Source organism: Eriocheir sinensis, chromosome 7 (assembly GCF_024679095.1).
Source record: "Eriocheir sinensis breed Jianghai 21 chromosome 7, ASM2467909v1, whole genome shotgun sequence".
Classification (NCBI taxonomy): Eukaryota; Metazoa; Arthropoda; class Malacostraca; order Decapoda; family Varunidae; genus Eriocheir; species Eriocheir sinensis.
This window is the reverse complement of record NC_066515.1, coordinates 11307946-11332616: the sequence shown is the minus strand read 5'-3', so window position 1 is coordinate 11332616 and position 24671 is coordinate 11307946. Positions and strand designations below refer to the sequence as shown.

The following is a 24671-nucleotide window of genomic DNA, read 5'->3' as shown; positions in this document are numbered from 1 at the left end:
AATAATAATAATAATCATAATAATCAAAATAATAAATTATAATAATATAAACGATAATAATAATAATAATAATAATAATAATAATAATAATAATAATAATAATAATAATAATAATAATAATAATAATAATAATAATAGTAATAATAATAATAATAATGTAAATGATAATAATAATAATAATAATAATAATAATAATAATAATAATAATAATGATAATGATAATAATGATAATAATAATAATAATAATAATAATAATAGTAATAATAGTAATAATAATAATAATAATAATAATAATAATAATAATAATAATAATAATAATAATAATAATAATAATAATAATAATAATAATAATAATAATAATAATAATAATAATAATAATAATAATAATAATAATAATATTAATATTAATGATAATGCCAGTAGTGACGACAAAAATACAATAGCATCAGAAGAAGAAGAAGAAGAAGAGGAAGAAGAAGAAGAAGATATGTTACAGAGGTTAAGACAATAGAAAAGCAAATCGTCTCCAGTCGGCCACCATCAATCCATCGTGAGCGGGGAACGATGCGAGAAATAATTAAGAGGCATCAGGGGACGCCACTCCCAGCAAAGACCGCAGAGTCGCCCCGCCAGAAAGGCGCGTAAGCTCGGCGGGTCCCTGGTTTAGTAATGAGCTCGGCCACTGGAGGTTGGCTTGAAAGAAAATAATAATAGGCTGTTTTCTTTCTCGGCCTCATTATCACTGTGCCGAAAGTCCAGGACAATAAGCCATTCTATGGAGCCTTGTATGGAAGAAGATAATAAGTTGTTTTTGTTTGCTGTCTACCTTATGTAGCCTTGAAGACACCGTGGTTTCCTTATTGGAATGGCGAGTCCTGCTGCGAACACCTGCTGCCCCGCCACCCTTGATGATGATGTTGCTTGGTGACCTTCGGAACGGCTTCCAAAAATCTGAGATGAATTGTATGTGTATTTGGATCTCTCTTTCTATAGGGTCGATGTCCGCCGTTTAATCAAAAAGAGATGTTTTAAAGTTTGATAAATATATTGCATCCACCAAGTCTTTCATGTAAACAACTGGACCTGTTGCTGCAGAAGACTGTTGGTGTATCCTGTGTCGGTGAGGACTTCCTTTAGGCCTTTGTCAGTAAGAGAGAGAGAGAGAGAGAGAGAGAGAGAGAGAGAGAGAGAGAGAGAGAGAGAGAGAGAGAGAGAGAGAGAGAATGAATGTAAGGAGGCAAAACACATTCATTGACAACGCAAATCATTAAATAAAATTTTCAATGGCCCTCAGCGATTCGTTGATTTTTTTTTCGTGCACGCGTGCTTGTGCTTGCATTATGTGCACACAGTAAAATAAATATCGCTTAGCTGGCCTCCGATGGTGTCTTAATTGATCGGTATGGCTCGTGACATCCCTGAAGGGTTGGCATCCGTATCTTCCTTAAGGCTGTAAGCGAGGAAATATCAGTATCAGGCGATATACGGCATCTTCACCTCATGACTTCTGGACTACAATGGGGTCACCCTTCCCTCTGTAGATATTTTACAGAATCTATCGTCTGTAGAGTCAGGAAATTTTGCACGAAACATTTATCGAGGTGTTTTTTTCCACGGCTGTTTGATCACATTCTGGACTCGTGATCGCCGACCAGTACTGTCCCTGTATGAGCTTGGAACTCAGGTGACTGATATTTGGGTACAGCTGAATCCCCAGATCACACCCACCCACACACGGGAGGCGGGACACAACCTCCGATTGACGCCCGGTATTCATCACACTGGGTGGACAGGCGCCACGGATTAAAGGAAACTGCCCATCCGTCACCACTTCGCCTGGTAATCAAACCCGGGACTTCTCTTGTGAGGCGAGCATGCTTACCACTATGTGTGTGTGTGTGAATTTAAGGCAAACGACTCGGGTGAAAAATGCCAAAAATATCGAAAATGAGAAACTTCGTCAATGATCACCCTAAAGGCATAGAGAAAACATTACAGGAAGAATTTTTACCGACCGAGTTTAAATGGGCATTTAAATCGCCGTTTAAAAAATTGTAGGAAAAACACTATTATTTAGACACGAATAGTTTTCTCTCTGGTGGTGTCTGATACTTTCTCCTGTGCGCGCGGGACAATACTGTCCCGTAGCTCTCACTAGAATTCATCAATGCGTGTCCTTGTCACGCAGAGGCTGGACATAGGTGTGTACGCTCTACCCCCACACTGCCTTTTTTTCCTCATGACAAAACTGCTGATGATGCTGGCTTCATCCAGTTCAAATGCCAAGAAGAAAGGCTGCCATTGTCAAGAGGATTGCCTGCTTGAAGAAGGCACGCCATGGTCGAGTAGATAATGAAGAGAGACAGACAGGCGTTCCACATGGAGCAGCGAGGCTTGACTCGCCACCACCTCTCACTCGCTCCCTGCTGCCACGACTGCTGTTCCTGATGCTTCTGCATCAACACCACCATTACCACAGCCTTCTACTTCAGTTTCAAGAGAGAAGAGCCCATCTCACCATACAACATAAAAACAAAAAATATGAAAACGAATACAAGACAAGGAAAGACAGAGCTTCTGACAGATCATCATAGCCAAGAAAGAAGATTAAAACAGAAAAGGAAGGAAGCAAATCCTACGAGCCAGATAGTTTCTAACACCAAGTGATGCAAACAAAAACTGACAACAATGAGGGAGGCGGTGGCTCCCTGACACCCTCACCTTTGAGTGAATAATACTTCAACAAGAAGTGGGTTCAGGTGCCATGTTCATGACTCAAGATCACCTAAATAGTAAGACAGCAACATTATAATACCTGGTACTACAGTGTGGCCATTCATGTACGAGGAACATCAATATGTACTTACGTAACTTTAAAGGCCCGTATCTTAAAAGTGCATTGCCTTAACTTAAAAATTCCTGAGATTTGAAAGTTTTTAACCGATCTTAAATCTGTTTGCAGTTTTGGATAGAGTAGTAAAACAGCAACATTTGGTAGTTAGATTTTCCTTCTAGATTGTAGTGGTTGGTCACAAGGAGGATGGAAACATTAAAAAATAGTGGAAAATGAGTACATTAATATAAAAAATCATAAGTACTATTATTTCTCGAATCCATGGATTATCTAACTTGGAGAAGTAGAGGAATGTTCATTCTTTAATTCTATATAAAGAAAACTATAATTGGACTAAAAACACAAACTCACCCCATTTTAAATGGGTAGTAAATTTACATAAGTGATTTTTTTTTTTAAAGATATCATCTTGATATTGTAGGTTAATGATCAGTAAAGTACTGCACTTAAACCATAAAAAATTCATGACGATTGGAGTAATATGACAGTTTGACCTCGTTGAGTGCCTTAATTGAATTGAATTAAAGTTTTTTTTTCTTTTTTTTTACGTCTTGGCCTATTACGCCGGTAGGCTTCTTCCCGGTGGATCCTGATGGTCGGTCCAAGGCTTCTTCCCGGTGGATCCTGATGGTCGGCCCAGCCCGTTCTGGCGCAGGCAAGTGTTTATAGTGGCGCCATCTTGCATTGGCTCATGCTGCCCTCCCGGAGTTCATCTTTAATCCTAGAATCTAGAGTCCGGTTTGATAGGTGGTTTTCTGGACAGCATGTGGGTAGTTTTAAGCCACCTGGCGGCGGCTGAAAAATCCCAGTTTGGGGGCACCGGTCGGGGATTGAACTCGCGTCCTCCTGAACGCGGGGCCGTCTTGCTATCTGTTCAGCCACCGCCTACCCCAGCTCTCCCCAAAACACAATATTTAGACCTTACAAATGCCGGTCCGGTTTCATAACTAACCAAATAAAACAATAAATTAATTAATTGATAAAATAACTACAGGTACTTAGATAAAACCAGTTGAAAGAGAATAAAGAGTGTCTTCACATATTATTCATCTAAATATACTTAGCACTGACCTCAAAAATAGGTATACATTTTTCAAGACATTCACACAGGTGTTTTGCATCGATGATACATATTTGAAATATGTTGGCCTGTGTGTATAATTGTTTGATATATACATATCACGTAACCTTACAGTACACTCAAAAAATACATGAAATTCATATCTCACAACACCAGAATGACAATTGTTACAGGTCCGATCTTCTCTGTTTACACCTTGATATCTCCCAGCATTAACAGGCAGTCTGTTATTACAGGTTTTTATTATAGTCGCTATGATTCGGTTGCTCTTCTGTAGCTTTCAAATGTACCACTCCGTGCCATAATCCAACTTAAACAGCTTGTAGTTACTACATAAATATTTTGTTACTATGTTATGAATTTCCTCTATCTAGCTATCATTAAAATTAAATGTGAACAAATAGTACGTATTATGATAGTGATAAGTAGGTTATTTCTTGGTTACTTCCCGAGGGCCGCATTAAACTTCCTTGAGGGCCGCATGCGGCCCTAAAACAGTGGGTTGAGCACCCCCTATCAGTGGTGCTCAACCTTTTTGGGTGGCAGGGCCATATTAGATGGGCAATGTGTGATGAGGGCCTCATATTGACTGCAATGTGATTACGCATAGTAATTAATATATTCTACACACTGATAACACTGATTATGTTGTGTATATATTGTAACCTTCCGAATAGAGCCGTAATTAAAACACTTCTCACATAAATTGCAGGCTATAGGGAAATGGGCAAATATAAGCTACAATAAAGTGAAGACCCATATACGAGCGACAACATTTCGCTGTTGGGCAAGGAGAAGGGAAACGTGGAGCGGCTACGGTGTGCCGGGAGGGTGGGGAACTCTGTTGGGTGGCGTGGAAGACGATGGGTAAGGGGAGAGGGCTAGGAGTGGATGGGCAACGGTGGAGAAGGCCCGGAAGGGAGTGGTTGGGGAGGAGAGGGGTAGGGAGCCAGAGACCTGCAGGACTAATCGAGAGGATGAGTGGGGGGATGAGGGCAGGGACATAAGCTAAGGAAATAGCCAAGCAGGAGATAATAAAAAAAGCCTAGATTAGCCTGTTTACTAGGGAAAAAAGACAAGGCGCCAAGGTCCCAGCCCAAAAGCCAAGATCTAGTAAAAAAAAGCCAAGGAGTGGCAACGCGCGTCACGTCAACAAAATCAGTGAGGCCAGCCAGCTTAACATAGAATAAGATATTCAGTAATATCAATCATAATATAATTTATATTTTGCTGCATACCATTAAAATTAAATGTGAACAAATAGTACGTATTATGATAGTGATAAGTAGGTTACTTTTTGGTTACTTCCCGAGGACCACATTAAACTTCCTTGAGGGCCGCATGCGGCCCTAAAACAGTGGTTTGAGCACCCCTGAATTCTAGAGCAACATAGTTTGATTCATGACTCACCGCATGGGTTCACAAAGGGTAGGTCTTGCCTTACTAACCTGTTGTCCTACACTAAAGTAATTGAGGCAGTTGACAGAGATGAAAACTATGACATACTATATCTAGATTTCAGTAAAAGCGTTCGACAAAATCCCTCATCACCGGCGATTACTAAAACTACAGGCTCACGGTGTAGATGGGAAAGTTTTGAACTGGATTAGGGCTTGGCTTAGTGGTAGGAAGCAGAGAGTGCAAATCAATGGTAAAAAATCTGAATGGGGCAGTGTTGCGAGTGAAGTCCCGCAGGGGTCGGTGCTGGGTCCACTGCTTTTTATTATTTACAATTTTACATCAATGATTTGAACACAGGAATTAGCAGTGATGTCAGTAACTTTGTAGATGATACCGAGATCGGTAGAGTAATTCAATCAGACCGGAAGCTAGCATTATCCAGGATGAGCTTGACAGACTATATGATTGGGCGGGGAAGTGGCAGATGGAATTCAATGTTGGAAAGTGTAGTATTCAGAGTGTAGGTATGAATAACCCCTCACACAACTACTCCTTAAATGACACTCCTCTAAGCAGGTCTGGGTGTGAGAGACTTAGGAGTCTTAGTGAGCGCTGACTTCCGTCCTACGGCTCAATGCATTCAGGCTAAAAATCGAGCGAACCGAGTACTGGGTTTTATCTCAAGGAGCGTAAGCAATAGGAGCCTTGAAGTCATCCTCAAAGTTTACTTAGCACTAGTTAGACCTCATCTCGATTATGCGGTTCAGTTCTGGTCACCCTACTATAGAATGGATATCAAGATGTTAGAATCTGTACAGAGAAGGATGACAAAAATTATTCAAGGGGTGAGAAACTTGCCTTATGAGGATACACTGAAGCATTTAAATCTACACTCTCTAGAAAGGCGAAGGTTGCGAGGAGACCTGATTGAAGTTTATAAATGGATGAAGGGCTTTAATAAGGGGGATGTCAATAGGGTTTTGGTTGTTAAAGAACCAGGTAGGACACGTAGCAACGGATTTAAGTTAGATAAATTCAGATTCAACAAAGACATAGGCGAGAATTGGTTTACCAATAGAGTGGTGGATGAATGGAATAGACTTGGCAGTCATGTTGGGGATGCCAGTACCATAGATGCATTCAAGAAGAGGTTGGATAAGTTCATGGATAGTGAGTTAAGGTGGGGTTAGGCATAGACTTCACAACTAGTTGACGGGAAATCTCTTCAGTCTTGGCGCGCTGGCTTCGCGTAAGGGGCCGATTGTTATGGCGTCTTTCACTGCGACAACTCAAACACACTCTGCGTTCTTACTCCGAATTTAAGTGGAAACAGGACGAAATCTTCAAGTTTTAGTGCATACAAGCAGGCAGGAGTGTCTCTAGAGTGATTTGGTCGAGGATTCAAGGTAACTTATATAAAATAGCACCATGCGTGCACTTTGAAAACGTTGTGTAAAAAATGGCAAATTTGCGTAACTTTAGGTTGAAATCTTTACGTAAAATGAATGATAACTGTAGGATAGTGAAGTCCACAGTTTTACGTATTAGGAAACAAGAAATGTACGTTTAGTTAATGCCTACATGGCAACTCAGCTCAGTTCCCGCGTCGCCTAACTCGCCTTAGGCACGCAGTCAGCTGGGCACTTCCCCTCTGTAAAGGATTATCGCTGTCCTGCCTCTGTTTACTCTCCAAGTAAAGGACCTACAGTTATTCATCGTCTCTGTACCCTTCCCCACAACTGCAAGGATCCAGAGGACGATACAAGAAGACACAGAAGGCAGTGGATCGAGTGGAAGTGACGGAGGAGACACAAGATATGAGGACGCCGCGACCCCGTGGAGTAAACTGTGGAGGAGCCGTACTACGCCATCAGTGCAGTGACTCAGTGTTGTGTGCAGTGCAGTGGTGTGTTCAGTGCAGTGTGAAGTGAGGGGGCTGTTCACTACGTCCTACGGGGGGAGGAAACTTAGCAGGGACATCATCCTCCGCAAGATCCCCGGGGTCGAGTATGTGTGCATGGGGAAGGCCAACTCTGACCCGACTGAGCACTCTTTCGGCAAGCGCCGCACCATGTGCGGCGCCAACTGGACGAGCGTGCAGAACTTCAGGGTGAGCAACAGGTTGGCCCAGCGCCTGCAGTTGCTGAAGCTCGTCGGGTTCTTCCCCGGGGACGTGCAGGCCGACCTGGACCGGGCCAAGGCAGAGGAGAAGGAGGACGACGAGGTGATCTTGGCCCAGCTTGCCAGGGAGCTGGCCGACGACCAGCCGGACCCGCCGACGGACGAGTTGCTCCTCGCCGCGGTCGGCAACTACGCCGGCTACCTGGCCATGAAGGTCCAGGCCAACTCCTCTGTGGCCGAGTGCTGCAAGCAGGAGCTTGCCCAGCAGGAGGAGATGAAGATTACCGTGGAGCTCGAGAGGGGCGACCCGCCATCTGTGATGTTCGACGCCCTGGTCGAGCTGGTCGACAGGGGAGAGCTGGAGACTGGCCGGGCGGTCCTGAAGCGGCCATCTCTCCCAATGGCCCACATGGCGTCCTTCGGGATGTCGCTGTGGGACTCCCTGATGTGCAGGGAGGACAAGAAGGAGCTCAGGTTGAGGTTCCTCTCCCTTGCCATGCGCCACAGGGACGGGTTCAGGCACCTCCTGGAGTTCCTGGCGGCCTCAGACCCGACCTTGCAGGGGTACAGGTGCCAGGAGGGGCACAACCTGGCCAATACCATCTTGCCGCACATCAGCAGGTCCCTCTTCAACTGTTTCGGTGCTAATTTCTCCAAGGACGTGACCTCAGAAGCGAGGAAGAACAAGGCCTTGAAGCAGCCGACCGGCAGGAAGAGGAGCAGTATCGAGGAGGGCAGGAAGGAGACGGCGAGGAACAGGGACGTGTACAAGTCCAGGAAACTGACCGGGGCCCACAAGTCATAGGCCAAAAGGCTAAAGTGATTGTTCAGGACGAGGGCCAGATAGCCGGCAAGACGTGCTGCGGCAATAGTGACATCGGAATTCAACCAAAATAAGTTGTGATTGTATATAGAAAAATGAATATTTTGCTTTTGTTGAGTAAAATTAAGATGTTTCTGCATGCTTTCCTCAAGTATTAAGTTTCTAATGTGAAAATTAAGTGATTTATTAGATGTTAAAAGCTTACGTAAAAAATTGCACTAAATAAAAAAAAATAAGTAGCTATTTCGGGCAAAAACTTATAAGATATGCTAAATATTGCTATTGATTCTGAAAATATAAGTGATTATCTCTGCATTTGGTGATGTTTGTGCATCTAGCGTAAAATCTGAGGATTTTATAGCCTTTTTAAGTTTTGTTATACTTATATAAAAAACAATTAATCGGGATTTTATTAGGGAACGACTTTGAATTTTTTGATACCGCTGCTCATGGAGACTCATATATGCCTAAGGGAGGTGCCTGTTTTAGTTTCAGGTCGCTAGCTGCTTTGGTTTTGAAAATATTTAAATTTTAAATTTTTGAAAATCGGCCCCCTGCGAATCGGCCCCGCGCCCCGTTTCCCGTCAAGAGATTGTGAAGTCTATGGGTTAGGATTACAGGAGCTCCCTTGTACAGGCCAACTGGCTTCTTGCAGACTCGTTACGTTCATATGTTCTTATGTTAAATTATGTATATCTACCTAAAATTCGCTTAGACCAATATCCCATCGTTCTGCTCCTTGTATGTATGTCACGAGGCAATACTTTAAGTTCACTATATGCCATAATCATTGTTAGTATTTTTATAAACTCCCATACCTGTTTTAAAAATTCCATATGCAATAGCAACATAAACTCCTCAAATCTCGAGGAATCGGTCAAAAGTATAGGTAAGACCGTGGTATTAAATAGTTCAATTTACATGTCGACTGTGTGTGTGTGTGTGTGTGTGTGTGTGTGTGTGTGTGTGTGTGTGTGTGTGTGTGTGTGTGTGTGTGTGTGTGATAAAGAAAGGAGAGAGAGAGAGAGAGAGAGAGAGAGAGAGAGAGAGAGAGAGAGAGAGAGAGAAAAATTACATAGCATTACATATAAAATCAGACCACACAGACCCCATGGTCCATACTAGGTGCTCTGTCCTTAAACCTAAGTGAATCTACACTAATCAGATGGCTCCAAAACGTTGCTTTTCTACTCTAGTTAAGATTAAGTTCAAGGAAGTGACGGTCGAGCTTGTTTTTAAAGGAGTCAACCGTGTTACTTTGGACCACTGACGGTGGGAGCTTATTCCATTATCGCACTACAATGTTGGTGAAGAAAAATTTGGTGCAGTCTGAATTTACTTGTCTACATTTGAGTTTTATGCCATTGTTCCTCGTTCGCAAAGTGTCATCGATCATAAACAATTTTGTTCTGTCTACATTCGTGAAACCATTAAGTATTTTAAAACATTCGATCAGTTTTCCTCGGAGGCGACGTTTCTCCGGAGATAACATGTTAAGGGTGGAAAGCCTTTCTTCGTAGGATTTGTTGCGCAAGGAAGGGATCATTTTTGTTGCCCAACGCTGAACACCTTCTAATTTAGCAATGTCCTTTGCATGGTGAGGAGACCAAAACTGTACCGTATATTCCAAGTGGGGTCTGACTAAACTATTGTAGAGCGGAAGTATTACATCTTTATTCTTGAATAAAAAGTTTCTTTTAATGAAGCCCAACATTCTGTTCGCTTTATTTGCTGCATCGATGCATTGATGTGGGAATTTGAGGTTTGGCGCGATTTTGACCCCAGGTCCTCAACGCATTGAACGCTTGTGAGTTTAACGCCGTGCATTTCGTAATCGAACTTCTTATTTCTCGTTCCAACTTGAAGGACCTGGCACTTCTCTACGTTAAAGGGCATCTCCCATCTATCCGACCAAGCTGAAATTTTGTGCAAATCCTCTTGGAGGCTTTGCCTGTCTTCGTCAGTGAGAACCGAGTTACCAATCTTTGTGTCGTCTGCAAATTTACTTATGCGATTATTGAGTCCAACATCCATGTCGTTGATGTAAATAATGAAGAGCACTGGGCCAAGAACCGATCCCTGAGGGACGCCACTAGTAACCGGCGCCCACTCTGAGTTAAATCCGTCAATCACCACTCTTTGTTGTCTGTTGCTCAACCAATTCGCGATCCATTGGTTTACTTGACCGTCAATACCTATTTGCTTTAATTTATAAAGTAATTTATGATGTGGAACTTTATCAAACGCTTTCTGGAAATCAAGATAGACTACGTCCAATGATTTGGTTACGTCATAAACTGAGAAGAGGTCGTTATAAAAGGTCAATAGGTTTGAAAGGCTGGATCTTTTGTTACGGAAGCCATGTTGTGAATCCCCAATTAATGAGTGGCTTACGAGGTAACTCACAATTTTGTCTCTAATTATGCTCTCAAGTAGCTTACCTACAATTGAAGCTAGACTAATGGGTCGGTAGTTACATGGTATATTTTTGTCTCCTTTCTTAAAAATCGGTGTCACGTTAGCCTTTTTCCAATCCGAAGGGACGATGCCTTGTCGCAAGGACATATTGAATACGGTTGTGAGGAAGGATACTATTTCGCTCTTTGTTTCTTTAAGTAGTATAGGATATACTTTATCGGGTCCGGGACTTTTATTTGTTAAACACCGAGGAAAAGTAACTGTTTAAGAGGTTTGCAATGTGTTGGCTGTCAGTCACTAGTGCACCGTCGCTGTTTGTTAAAAGTCCAATTCCACTTCTGATCGCCTTTCTGTTGTTTATGTAACTGAAGAAAGATTTCGGATTATTTTTATAGTTGGCTGCAATATTTTCTTCATATCTACGCTTTGCCTGACATAATAATCTTTTTACTCGTCGCCTGGCATCGTTATAATGTCTAATGTTTTCGGGCGTGCTTTGTTCTTTCCTTAACCTGTAAAACAATTTTCTCTCCTTGACTGAGTGTTTAATTTCGCTATTAAACCAAGGTGTGCTTTTATTAATGTTAATTCGCTTCTCGCACAAGGGGACGAAAATATTCTGCTGAGTGAGTAAGTGATTTTTAAAGGTTAGCCAGGCTTCCTCTACATTGCCGTCATCTGATAGTTGTATTTCTGTTAGTTTTTGTCGGATTTCTACGAAGTTAGCTCTTTTGAAATTGTGCACCTTTACTTTATTTTCAGTCACTGATGTTTGAGCTCTAATGTCGACGCGCACTAATTTATGATCGCAAGAACCGAGGTGTTCTCCTACCGTGACATTACTGACTAGGTTATCTTGGGTCGTTATAACAAGGTCGAGTATGTTATTTTGTCGAGTTGGTTAAGAAACCATTTGGCTTAGATAATTTTCTTCTAGAATTTCGATCATTCTATGTGACTCGCCTTCTGTACCTGACAGTGTCGCCCAGTCGATATGGGGGAGGTTAAAGTCGCCTAATATCAGTGAGTCGTTGTTATTAAGTGACTGCCTTAAAACGCTGTACATTTCAAGGTCGTCATCAAGTGATTGCCCGGGAGGCCTGTAGGTGACAGATATATTTAAATTGAATTTTGCAATGTTTACTCGCACGCACAAATGTTCAACGTTACTGTCTCTTGGTGTTTTGTCAGTGGGTTGCAAATAGCTTTTGAGAAAAAGGGCGACGCCACCGCCTCTACGGTTTACACGATCTTGTTGAAGAGTCTGTAGCCATCTATCTTGTATTCGAAACTTAAATCAATATTTGTGATGTCGATAAATGTTTCGGTTATAGCAATTATGTCAATTTTGTTAGAGCAAGACATCTCAATTCATAAAAAAAAAAAAAATTCCTTAGGCTACGCGCATTGAAACTAAGGATTTTAAAGTTATCTAGAGGCTTGGTAATAGAGGTAGTGGTACTTGCGGGATCACGGTTACGGGTTTGTTGCGATGCACGGCGTCTATTTACACGGGCGGGGTGGAAGGACGTGGCTGAGGGTCGTTTTTTGATCGGGTGTCACGTACTGCGTCGTTGAGGAGCCTTCCGAATCTGGCTGCCCCGATGGGAGACAGGTGTATTCCGTCCCTGTGGAAGAGCTCACTTTGTCCATAGAAATTGTCCCAGGTGTTGAAGAACTCCACGTCAAGCTCCCTACAAAGAGTCTGTAACCGGTTGTTTAGGCTGAAGGCCTTACTGAATAAGTAGCTCTCCGCCCACGTCCGTGGTAGAACTCCTGAAATTAAAAGGTTAGGGGATTTAGACTAATTATACTGCTGGATGAGCCTATGGTACTTGTCCAGGAGTTCCTCAGACCGGGTCGTGGTGACGTCGTTTGTACCTGTGTGAATAACAAACAGTGAATCATTAGTAGCCTGGGGGGAGATCTCCTCAAGAGCAGCAGTTATATCGTCGATCCCAGCACCAGGATAGCAATAGTTCCGTCTTCGACGAGGAACTCTGCCACAGAACTCAACTACCTGCTGGCGAATCATGGAGTCACCCACCAGGAAGGTGCTCTCCTGCTCGTCCTCCTCCTCCAGAATGGTAAACCTGTTGAAGCAATGAACAGGATAAATTGCTTGTCTGGTTGGTTTGGCTCCTCCATTCACGACGGTGAAGCCATCATGGTCGGTGCCACTACCATCCTCCAGCTGCATGGTCTTGTCCGCTGGTGTCGACGGTACCGCTGAGGGCAAGGGGCGCGTGGGAGAAGGGTTTGGCACCACGGCAACGTTAGCCTGGATGAATTCCTGCAAGGAGGCAACAGTGCGAGAAAGCTCTATTATTTTATTCTGACCTGCTTCCATCTTCTCTTCTTGCTCCTGCAGTCTTGTCTCGAGGTGCTGCCTGGTGAGACACAGACGACAGACAACAGAACGCCCTGTAAAAAAAGTGAGCTGAGAAGCTACCGTTACAAGTACTGCACTTGTTAGGCGCCATCTTAGCTGAATAAAGAGAGAGAGAGAGAGAGAGAGAGAGAGAGAGAGAGAGAGAGAGAGAGAGAGAGAGAGAGAGAGAGAGAGAGATCACCGTTACTCTTATATTTCCAGTCAGTGAAATAAGCGCATGTGAACACACAAAAGTCTGTTTGTACAGTTCCCTTCCTTTGAGCCGTGTCGACACTGACATGCATTCTTTCCGTTTGTATTTTTTAAGTCCTTACATCCTTCTGCCGCTGCATCTGCTGCCTGATGCGTTTTATTTGTTAATCCTTTCACGATAACAGGAACAGCGATGTCGAGAAATGTTGTGCGGTACCGTGGATTATGAAAAAAATAATTTAACATGAACTTAATATAAGATGAAGATTCTTTCCTAACCATTTTTTTACATGTCGTTTATCGTTTTGTTCGGCACACCGCATCATTCAGAGTCTCTCTCTACTGCCTCAGTTACGATAACCGGCCGGGCCGCCTTCAGGCCGCCGAGGATCGCCACCTGGTGAAAAGTCGCCTGCTGCAGGGCCGCGCCATCTTCCGGCCGGGCCATCTGCCGGCGCTGCACATCAAGCCGGTGGGGAGCAGCGACCAGGCCAACTATACCTGCAGGGTAGACTTCCGGATAGGTGAGCCCCTGGTGTGTGTGTATGTGTGTGTGTGTGTGTGTGTGTGTGTGTGTGAGAGAGAGAGAGAGAGAGAGAGAGAGTGTTCACTTCACACCGGTGTCCTCCCCCAGCCACGTCGCGGCGCACACACCTGAGTCTTCACGTGGTGGTGCCGCCGGAGCGGCCCGTCCTGAGGGCCGGGGGTCAGCGGGCGACGGACGGGGTGTTGGGGCCACTGCAGGAGGGCGGCGCCTTGGAGATCACCTGCAGCGTGGCGGGCGGCGACCCTCCGCCCTCCGTCGTGTGGAGGCGGGACGGGGAGGTGAGTCACTGGGGGCCAGGGGTGAGGGGAACGTTGGGACGGTCTTGTGTTGGTGTTTTCTCTCCCTCACAACACGGACCCTTCTTGCCCTTCAGCTTTATTTTCCAGGTGATACTTAACGCGGTGACCTTTCCCTCACTATTCTTACGGCGATAAAAACGAAAGTTTAATAGTTACTAAAGTTAGTTTAATGCTCTAAACCAATCCGCCGCCAAAACCCGCGTCACCAAAGCCTCCGCCATCACCCGCCTCGCAATGCCTCGCTTTATGCGATAAAAGTACGCCTGTTTAACCATAGTCTCCGTCATGGAGGCCGTCGAATACACCTTGCAGGAAACACTCGGGAGCAGCGGCAGCCCGTTGGCCGTGGGAGTGACGAGCTTTCTTTCCTTTCCCTTTCCTCGCAATAAATTATTGGCTTACTTTACCGCTGAGCCATTGCACTAAGCCTCACCCTGGCACGTGTCTGAGGAAGGGCGATAAGGCGGGATGGAGGCTAAGTGCAGGAATTTCAAAAATTTACAGATTGCAGCTTTGAAGTGGAGAGTTTCGGGTTCAGGGAAAAACTTGCAGTCGGGGGCGACCATTCAGGCACCAAAGATAGATGTCCAAGATGAAGACCCTCGTGAGGCGAAGTCCCAAGACCCTCAACGGGACACCAGAAGGATTGATCTCGTGTGGCTATGAAGGTGCACCAACGTTAAAAAAGTGGAAAAAAAAACATTGGTACTGTTGAGAGAAGTTACGAGGAAGTATGTATTTTAAGGAAAATAAACAAGGCTAGGTATTAATCACACACACACACACACACACACATCGACTGATGACCTGACCCGTATTTAGATGAAGCTGATTTTCCACCGTGGATGGAATGAACCCGTCCTGTGCCACGTCATTTTTTTCTCACGGCAGTCATGATGTTGAAAGTTGAAAGTTTGATTTTCAAGTGCATTTGTTCCACTCCTTTAATTATTGTATTCGTAATTAGATAACAAAATATATTTAACGTACCCATAAGATTAGGTTGAGTGGCCTGCTGTTCCTTCCTAACTAAACAAAACATAGTATGTCTTGGATTTCTTCCCATTTCCTTCCCATCACTCATTTATGTTTAGCTTGTCGTTTATCTTAAAAGCTGAGTGAAATGATTTCAATCATACCAATAGCTTTGGTCTGTTCTTAGCATTTTTTTCTGATTTTAGAAATAGCATGCCGTCCCAAATTAAACTGTAAAGTATGTTTATGTATCCTTCATTGTAAGATTCAGTACGACAATATCACTTTTATTTATCTTAGCATAGATTTAATATGTCCTTAACACCCTTCCCCTCCATAAACTGGTATATTCTACCTTTACCGAATATACTTTTCTTTTAGTTTTCCCCTTTTGAAAAACGACGTTTATTTACATAACCTAGCTCATTGTAGTTACGGATTCATGATTCTGCACGGTACTATTTGCTGCCTCGGGCTGGATAACATTTATTACTTTAATTACCATTAACACACTTCTTAAATTTAAAAAATAAATTCATCATGTCCGGAATATTCTTTCTTACCTCCAGTGTAGCATTATCGTACTTAACGCAGGGCAGATGCGCGGTACTATTAATATATCTTACTTATTATCTTCATATCTATAAAGAAGAATACAGTATCGTAATCCCGCACCGTACCTGTACAACACATTTGCCCCGCACTGGTACGCTTCCATATTGTAGCGTAATTTCAAACATTATTTTGTATCCTTCATTTGATTTTTGTTTATTTACTTGTATTTTAGTCTGATACAAGAACTATAGACTTATAACATTAGCAGCTCACAATATTGATGACCTCTTTTATAATACTCTTTTTTCATTCATGCTTAAGAATAATATATCTCAATGACAAAGTATACAAAATTTATTGATTTATTCGCACACAGTATGTTTTTACATTTACTCATCGTGTTACTACGACACATCATTATGACATCGATTATGTTTGCCTTCAGGCTCAGTTGTCGCTCATCAGTATATACCACATCCTAAATAATGTCCGCTCCACACTATCTTGCGTCATTGGAAGCCTGACAACCTCAGCAGACAATTATTACACCTGAGTCTGAGGATGACGGCCTCGTACAGAATAAAAGTTAATACAGCTACATCCGTAACCTTAATGGTAGAACCCGAGTAACATGACCCTACCTTGTCATCCCTGCCCTCGTCCAACACCTCTGACACTGGGAGACTGAAATAATGTTAATCCATTGACAGGAGGGAGTGAGGTCACATGTCCTTCGAGTCAAAGAATTTGAAGACGGGTTGGGTTAATATAGAGTAATTGAGCGCACAGCTGCAATAAAGAAATTGTTGTAGATGACTGAAAGCCAAAAACTTGACGCGATTCCCAAAACTGTATTAAAATAACATGCTAAATCTTTTGATATGCTATTAATAATGCCAGAGTCAGGAAGAAATCCAAAACTGTCAAATTTAGCATAATTATGTTGAATTTGATGTCAACTTTTGTCAAATCTGGTAGGAACTGAGTCTGTATGGCAGAGTGCTGACGCGGCATTCTCGTCATGATCCGAAGACATAAGGTCAGGCCTCTTACGCGTCACCGTGCTGCCTGAGTGTCTATGTCCATCTGGTTTTAGCATGTAGCACAAGACCAAGAGTCTGATGATGCATTCAGGCGATCCTTCCATCTAACCTCCACTCAGGGTCCCCCGATACAGACATGGCTCACCCTGACCTCTGCCACCTGCAGGGTGATGCGGGTGTCCCTTGGTATGTTCAGGAGAGGCACTGGTCCAATGGGTCAAGAGAGTACGAAAAAAATATGCTTGAGAAAATTGTCTTACACATATATCTAACCGTTCGTTTGCCACTCTTGAAGGAGTACCGTGTTTCACTTTCGCTCCCCACCGGTCCGTACAACATGCCCTGATAAGCACTGTCCTTTAGGCCTGGTTTTAGGGGGGCACCCTTATACACTGCTCTTGTAGAACAAAACTATCACTTCTTGTTTTATCCCATAAACCCTTCATAATTAGCTGAGGTACAATTTTCCATTCTGTTATTCACTCTGTGCACAACCTGTTTACTAGTTTTCACATGTCGCTACACTGCAAAATAAAGCATTCTGATAATTAAATTATTTTCCGTTAATGATGGTAAAGAGTAACCTCACCTTAGGTTAGTTAACGATAAATACAAGATTTACATGTTTTAGAAAAAAAATCTCATTCAGTCTTATTTTTCAGCAAAGAAATAATATTTTAAGAAGAAATTTGGTCAAAGTGAAACCTTCAGTTACAACTGATCCTATCCCTCAAACTACCGCCCTATAGCTTTACTGTCCTGCCTATCTAAAGCTTTTGAATCAATCCTTAACCGGAAGATTTAAAAGCACCTATCCACTTTTGACCTTCTATCTGATCGTCAGTATGGGTTCCGCAAGGGGCGTTCTACTGGCGATATTCTTATTATCTTGATGACTCTTCGTAATCCTCTCTCAGCCGTTTCGGTGAAACTTTCTCAGTTACGCTAGATATACCGAAAGCTTTCGATAGAGTCTGGCACAAGTCTTTGCTTTCTAAACTGCCCTCTTTCGGATTCTATCTCTCTCTCCGTTCCTTTATCTTCAGTTTCCTTTCCGGCCGTTCCATCTTTGGTGTAATAGACGGTCACTGTTCTTCCCCTAAACCTATCAACAGTGGTGTTCCACAAGACTCTGTCCTATCACCCACTCTCTTCCTGTTATTCATCAATGATCTTTCCATAACAAACAGTCCTATCCACTCATACGCTGATGACTCCACTCTGCATTATTCAACTTCTTTCAAAAGAAGACCCTCTCAACTGGAATTACAACACTCCAGACTGGAGGCTGCAGAACCCTTAACCTCAGACCTTGCTATGATTTCCGATTGGGGTAAAAGGAACTTGGTGTCTTTCAATGCCTCAAAAACCCAGTTTCTCCACCTATCGACTCGACACAATCTTCCAAATACCTATCCCCTATTCTTCAACAACACCCAGCTGTCACTGTCAAGGTTCCAGAGTTGGGTACTGTAATTGGAAGGGGATAACAATAAACAAGATAAATGGTTAGACAATTTACTTTGAATAAATTAGAAAACCAACAACAGCCTCACCAAACTGAAGTCTCCAACACGAAGGTTTCAGCACGACGGACTCAGCAATGATCCTTTGCTTGGCTTCTTATTAATCTGGGCGTCCCGTCCTCTGAGTGACAATGACGAGGCAGTACAGCTTCGTCCTTGAAGTAGTGTAGACGTGGTAGACGAGGGAGACGCAGGAGGAAAAGGGGCGTCAGGTTCACGGCAGAAACGGGAATCCAATGCGTGGAGGGGAGAGAGGTGAGTGAAGCCGGAGTAGAATCAAGTGTTCAGAGCGAGGCCCGGCCGCTGTCTGACGAGGAAGGCGCTGGCGCCCACCAAGTCGCCTCCCACAGCTGGTTGAGAAGCCTCGGTGGTTCGTACGAATGAGGCGTCGAGCGTCTTCATGCGAACGGGTAGCAGGTCATTGCGGCGCATCGGTGGTTGTTCGCGGCTTCGAACGGCAAGTTGCGGGCGGGCGGCAGGACTGCCCCGGTCGTTCGCCTGCTAAGTTGGTAGCTGCCCTCACAGTCACCTTCTTCAACACTAAATATCCTCGGTATATCCTTAGCTCAAAATCTCAACTGGAAACGTCACATCTCCTCTCTTACTTAATCATCTTCCTCGAGGTTGGGCGTTCTGTATCGTCTCTGCCAGTTATTCTCCCCAGCACAGATGCTTTCCATATGTAGGGGCCTTGTCCGCCCTCGTATGGAGTATGCATCTCACGTGTGGGGGGACTCCACTCACACAGCACAGTGGACTCTAAGGCTCTTCGTCTCATCAGCTCTCCTCCTCTTACAGACAGCCTTCTACCTCTTAAATTCTGCTGCCATATTGCTTCTCTTTCTATCTTCTATCGATATTTCCATGCTAAATGCTCTTCTGAACTTGCTAACTGCATGCCTCTCCCCCTCCTGCGGCCCCGCTGCACATAACTTTCTACTCATGCTCATCCCTATAATGCCCAAACCCTTATGCAAGAGTTAACTAGCATCTCCATTCTTCCATCCCCTTCATTGGTAAACTCTGGAACAGCCTTCCTTCCTATGTATTTCCTCCTGCCTATGACTTGACCTCTTTCAAGAAGAGTGTATCAAGACACCTCTCCAACAGAAGTTGATCTCTCTTTTGGCTACTCTTTACTTTTTACTTATGTGGGGGCGGTGAGTAGTGGGCTTTTTTTTGTACTCTTTTTGTTGCCCTTGAGCCGCATCCTTTGATGTAATATATATATATATATATATATATATATATATATATATATATATATATATATATATATATATATATATATATATATATATATATATATATTATATATATTATATATATATATATATATATATATATATATATATATATATATATATATATATATATATATATATATATATATATATATATATATATATATATACCTACCGAACGGGCGCAAGCCACTCCCGGTGAGGTATATATGGGAGGTGAGAAGGGAGCTGAAGCCTTCCAAAGACCCTTCCATGTCCTCACTAACCATTTCCCTAGTGTCTCACCAACACCGGAGAGTAGTTCAGCATGCTCTCTAAAGACAGATCCTCTCTTTATCCACACCACACTACATTCACACAACATATACACCTTTTCCCAAAATTAAAATTTCAAAATGGCGCACATACACCAAGCCTCGGAGTCCCCGCCTGGGGGGGGGACCACAAATTCCCCCAGGGAGGACTCCCCTTCTGGCTGCCGACCCGAGAGGTGTCTTGATAACTCCTCGAACCTCTTTCTTCTCAATTTCTGCAACATTCGCGGTCTCCGCTCTAATTTTCATTCTGTGGAACATCATCTCTCCTCCTCTAAACCTCACCTTCTCTTCTTTACCGAAACACAGGTTTCTGAGGCTACTGACAGCAATCTCTGCTCTGTTCCCTCCTACTATCTCTATCCTAAATTTCAATCCAAAGCTGGATGTTGCGCCTACGTGCGCAACGACATCACTTGCTCTCGTGCCCACGACCTTGACTCTTCTGAATTTTCCACCATCTGGTTAAGACTTCACTGTCATTCTATTACTAAATACATCTGTGCTGTTTATCTCTCACCTAACTCTACCAACTATGTAAAATTCTTTAACTATTTGAATTCTAAAGTGGAGCACATCTTGACCCACTCTCCGTTCGCTGAAATCTCCATCCTAGGAGATTTCAATGTTCACCAACAGCTTTGGCTTTCATCCTCTTTCACTGACCATCCTGGTGAACAAGCCTACAACTTTGCTATCCTCAACGACCTAGAGCAGTTGGTCCAGCACCCTACACGTATTCCCGACCGTCTTGGAGATCGGCCCAACATTCTAGACCTCTTCCTTACCTCAAACCCTTCTGCTTATTCTGTCAAACTGTTCTCTCCGTTGGGCTCCTCCGATCACAATCTTATTTCTGCATCCTGTCCTATCGCTCCTGTACACCCTCTGGACCCACCGAAGAGGCGATGCATCTGGCATTTTGCCTCAGCTCGGTGGGACGACCTGAGGATGTACTTTTCCGATTTCCCGTGGAATGATTATTGCTTCCAGGATAGAGACCCCTCTGTGTGTGCTCAGCGCATCACAGAGGTGATTGTCTCTGGAATGGAGGCATACATTCCTCGTTCTTTCTCTATTCCTCACGCTAAAAAGCCTTGGTTTAATCACGCTTGTTCTCGTGCTGTCAATGATAGAGAGGTAGCTCACAAAAGGTACCAGAGCCTTCAAACTAATGCTGATTATGAACTTTACATTTCTGCCCGAAATCGTTCCAAATCTATTCTCCGACTAACCAAAAATTCTTTCATTAATAGAAAATGCCAAAACCTTGCTTTCTCTAACTCCTCCCGTGACTTCTGGCATCTAGCCAAAAACATCTCCTCCAACTTCACTTCTTCATCTTTCCCTCCACTCCTCAGTCCTGACGGCAACACTGCTGTCTCATCTATCTCTAAGGCTGAACTCTTCTCTCAAACTTTTTCTAAAAATTCCACTCTGGACGATTCTGGGCATATTCCTCCTACTCATCCCCCCTCTGACTCCTTTATGCCTGTTATAAAGATTCTTCAAAATGATGTTTTCTATGCCCTCCCTGGCCTCAATCCTCAGAAGGCTTATGGACCTGATGGAGTGCCTCCTATTGTCCTTAAAAACTGTGCCTCCGTGCTGTCACCCTGCCTGGTCAAATTCTTTCGCCTCTGCCTGTCAACATCTACCTTTCCTTCTTGCTGGAAGTATGCCTTCATACAGCCTGTACCTAAGAAGGGTGATCGCTCCAATCCCTCAAACTACCGTCCTATTGCTTTACTTTCTTGTCTATCTAAAGCTTTTGAATCAATCCTTAACCGGAAGATTCAAAAGCACCTTTCCACTTCTGACCTTCTATCTGATCGCCAGTATGGGTTCCGCAAGGGGCGTTCTACTGGTGATCTCCTAGCCTTCTTAACTGACTCTTGGTCATCCTCTCTTAGCCGTTTCGGTGAAACTTTTGCTATTGCGCTGGACATATCAAAAGCTTTTGATAGGGTCTGGCACAAATCTTTGCTTTCTAAACTACCCTCCTACGGTTTCTATCCTTCTCTCTGTACCTTTATCTCCAGTTTCCTTTCTGACCGTTCTATTTCTGCCGTGGTAGACGGTCACTGTTCTTCCCCTAAAGCTATTTACAGTGGTATCCCACAGGGTTCTGTCCTATCTCCCACTCTTTTTCTGTTATTCATTGATGATCTTTCCAAAACGAACTGTCCTATCCATTCCTACGCCGATGATTCCACTCTGCATTATTCAACTTCTTTTAATAGAAGACTCATCCTTCAGGAGCTTAACGACTCAAGGCTGGAGGCTGCAGAACGCTTAGCCTCAGCCCTTACTATTATTTCCGATTGGGGCAAGAAGAACCTGGTGTCCTTCAACGCCTCAAAAACATAGTTTCTCCACCTATCCACTCGACACAATCTTCCAAACAACTATGCCCTATTCTTTGACAACACCCAGCTATCACCTTCCTCAACACTAAACATCCTCGGTCTATCCTTAACTCAAAATCTCAACTGGAAACTTCATATCTCATCTCTTACTAAATCAGCTTCCTCGAGGCTGGGCGTTCTGTACCGTCTCCGCCAGTTCTTCTCCCCTGCACAGTTGCTGTCCATATACAGGGGCCTTGTCCGCCCTCGTATGGATTATGCATCTCATGTGTGGGGGGGCTCCACTCACAGAGCTCTTCTGGACAGAGTGGAGGCTAAGGCTCTTCGTCTCATCAGCTCTCCTCCTCATACTGATAGTCTTCTACCTCTTAAATTCCGCCGCAATGTTGCCTCTCTTTCTATCGTCTATCGATATTTCCACGCTGACTGCTCTTCTGAACTTGCTAACTGCATGCCTCCCCCCCTCCCGCGGCCCCGCTGCACTCGACTTTCTACTCATGCTCATCCCTATACTGTCCAAACCCCTTATGCAAGAGTTAACCAGCATCTTCACTCTTTCATCCCTCACGCTGGTAAACTCTGGAACAATCTTCCTTCATCTGTATTTCCTCCTGCCTACGACTTGAACTCTTTCAAGAGGAGGGTGTCAGGACACCTCTCCTCCCGAAACTGACCTATCTTTCGGCCACCTCTTTGGATTATTTTTAGGAGCAGCAAGTAGCGGGCTTTTTTTTTATTAATGTTTACTTCTTTTGTGCTCTTGAACTGTCTCCTTTGCTGTGATAAAATAAATAAATAAATAAATAAATATATATATATATATATATATATATATATATATATATATATATATATATATATATATATATATATATATATATATATATCAACAAACCACTTGTGCCAGGAATCGAACCCGTGCTTTCTGAATAGAAATCAGGGCACATGCCAACCATGCCACTTGATGAGCTAAAAGCTAAAAGCCAACCTGACGCCTCCACCCGCTTACGAGGAATGAAAGGTAAAGAAGTCCCGCTCACGCTCGGGGCAGTCGGAAATAATTTTAATCAATCCCAGACGACACAACGCCGTGGTATATATACATATATAAATATCATTCCTCGTAAGAGGGTGGGGGCGTCAGGTTGGCTGCTTAAATGCAACCTCTGGCGTGAAGTCTTTTAGCTCATCAGGTGGCATGGTTGGTATGTGCCCTGATTTCTATTCAGAAAGCATTCGATTATATATATATATATATATATATATATATATATATATATATATATATATATATATATATATATATATATCATATAATATCAATGGATGACCTTCTCAAGTCTACACCTTAAATCTCTTCCTTTCCCTCCAACACCCTGACAACGCTTTTACGTGGTCTTCCTCTCCCCTCGTCCCACAGGTCATGGACGCCACATCGGAGTCGCGGTCCCCAGCACTCACGGTCAACCGTCTCAGCATCCTGCGGCTCACGCGGGACTACCACAACGCCAGACTCACCTGCCTCGCCTCCAACAACAAAGTCACCAGCCCAGCCAGTGCCTCCGTCACTGTCAAAATGAACCGTGAGTACCTGGTGTGTGTTGGTGAGTAGTAGTAGTGTGTGTGTGTGTGTGTGTTTCTTTGTGTGTGTGTGAGGGGGGGGGGGGGGTTATAGTAAGTGTAGTATATCAGTGTATTATTATTATTATTATTATTATTATTATTATTATTATTATTATTATTATTATTATTATTATTATTACTACTACTTATTATCACCACGAATTAGGCATGCAATATCAATGGAAAAAACCCACGACAGATAGATCACACCACCTTGTAGGAATGTCAGCTGTCAGTGTTTACCGTCTCAGTTTGTATACAAAGCATTTCATCAAGCTTAGAGGTCACCTTGACATACGTGACCAATTGTAACTTCATTATTTTCCAAACTGTAATTCGTGACTCCTTCGAGAGAGCTCGACCGACACACACCTATCGTCTCGTCTCTCTCACCAACGCTACGCTGTATCTTAGGTTAAGAATACATTTCTTCTAAGGCAGCAAGTGTTTCCCTCACGCCACAAGTATCCGCAACCAAGCGTTACACCGTTACATGTGTGTGTGTGTGTGTGTGTGTGTGTGTGTGTGTGTGTGTTGCTGCAGGGTGTTGCAGAACCGTGCCGCCGCGTAGGTTCATAATGGGTGTCCGGGACGCACCTGCAAGGCCCCAGATGCTGCCCCGCGAGGATCAAAGCCGCGCCTCACTTTTGAAATCATAAAACTAAAGTGTGTGTGTGTGTGTGTGTGTGTGTGTGTGTGTCTCTCTCTCTCTCTCTCTCTCTCTCTCTCTCTCTCTCTCTCTCTCTCTCTCTCTCTCTCTCTCTCTCGTGTGTTCAGTGAAGGATTAATGCAAATAAATGACGCCACGCAAAATGTTGCTGTTTTGCCAGAATCTTTACCGCCATCAGATTCCAGTAAACTATCTGTTAAAATGTTACTATGAATAAGATGAAG

General features: G+C 43.4%; 1 protein-coding gene across 1 annotated transcript in view; it reads left to right on the top strand.

The window, feature by feature from the left end:
* The window catches only part of LOC126992569 (hemicentin-1-like), a 203252-nt gene that overhangs the window by 23692 nt on the left and 154889 nt on the right, over positions 1–24671 (top strand). The window contains exons 2-4 of the mRNA XM_050851383.1: positions 13634–13806; positions 13917–14107; positions 23575–23737. Of these exons, the coding sequence (XP_050707340.1) occupies positions 13634–13806; positions 13917–14107; positions 23575–23737 (527 nt within the window). The remainder of the gene's footprint in view (positions 1–13633; positions 13807–13916; positions 14108–23574; positions 23738–24671) is intronic.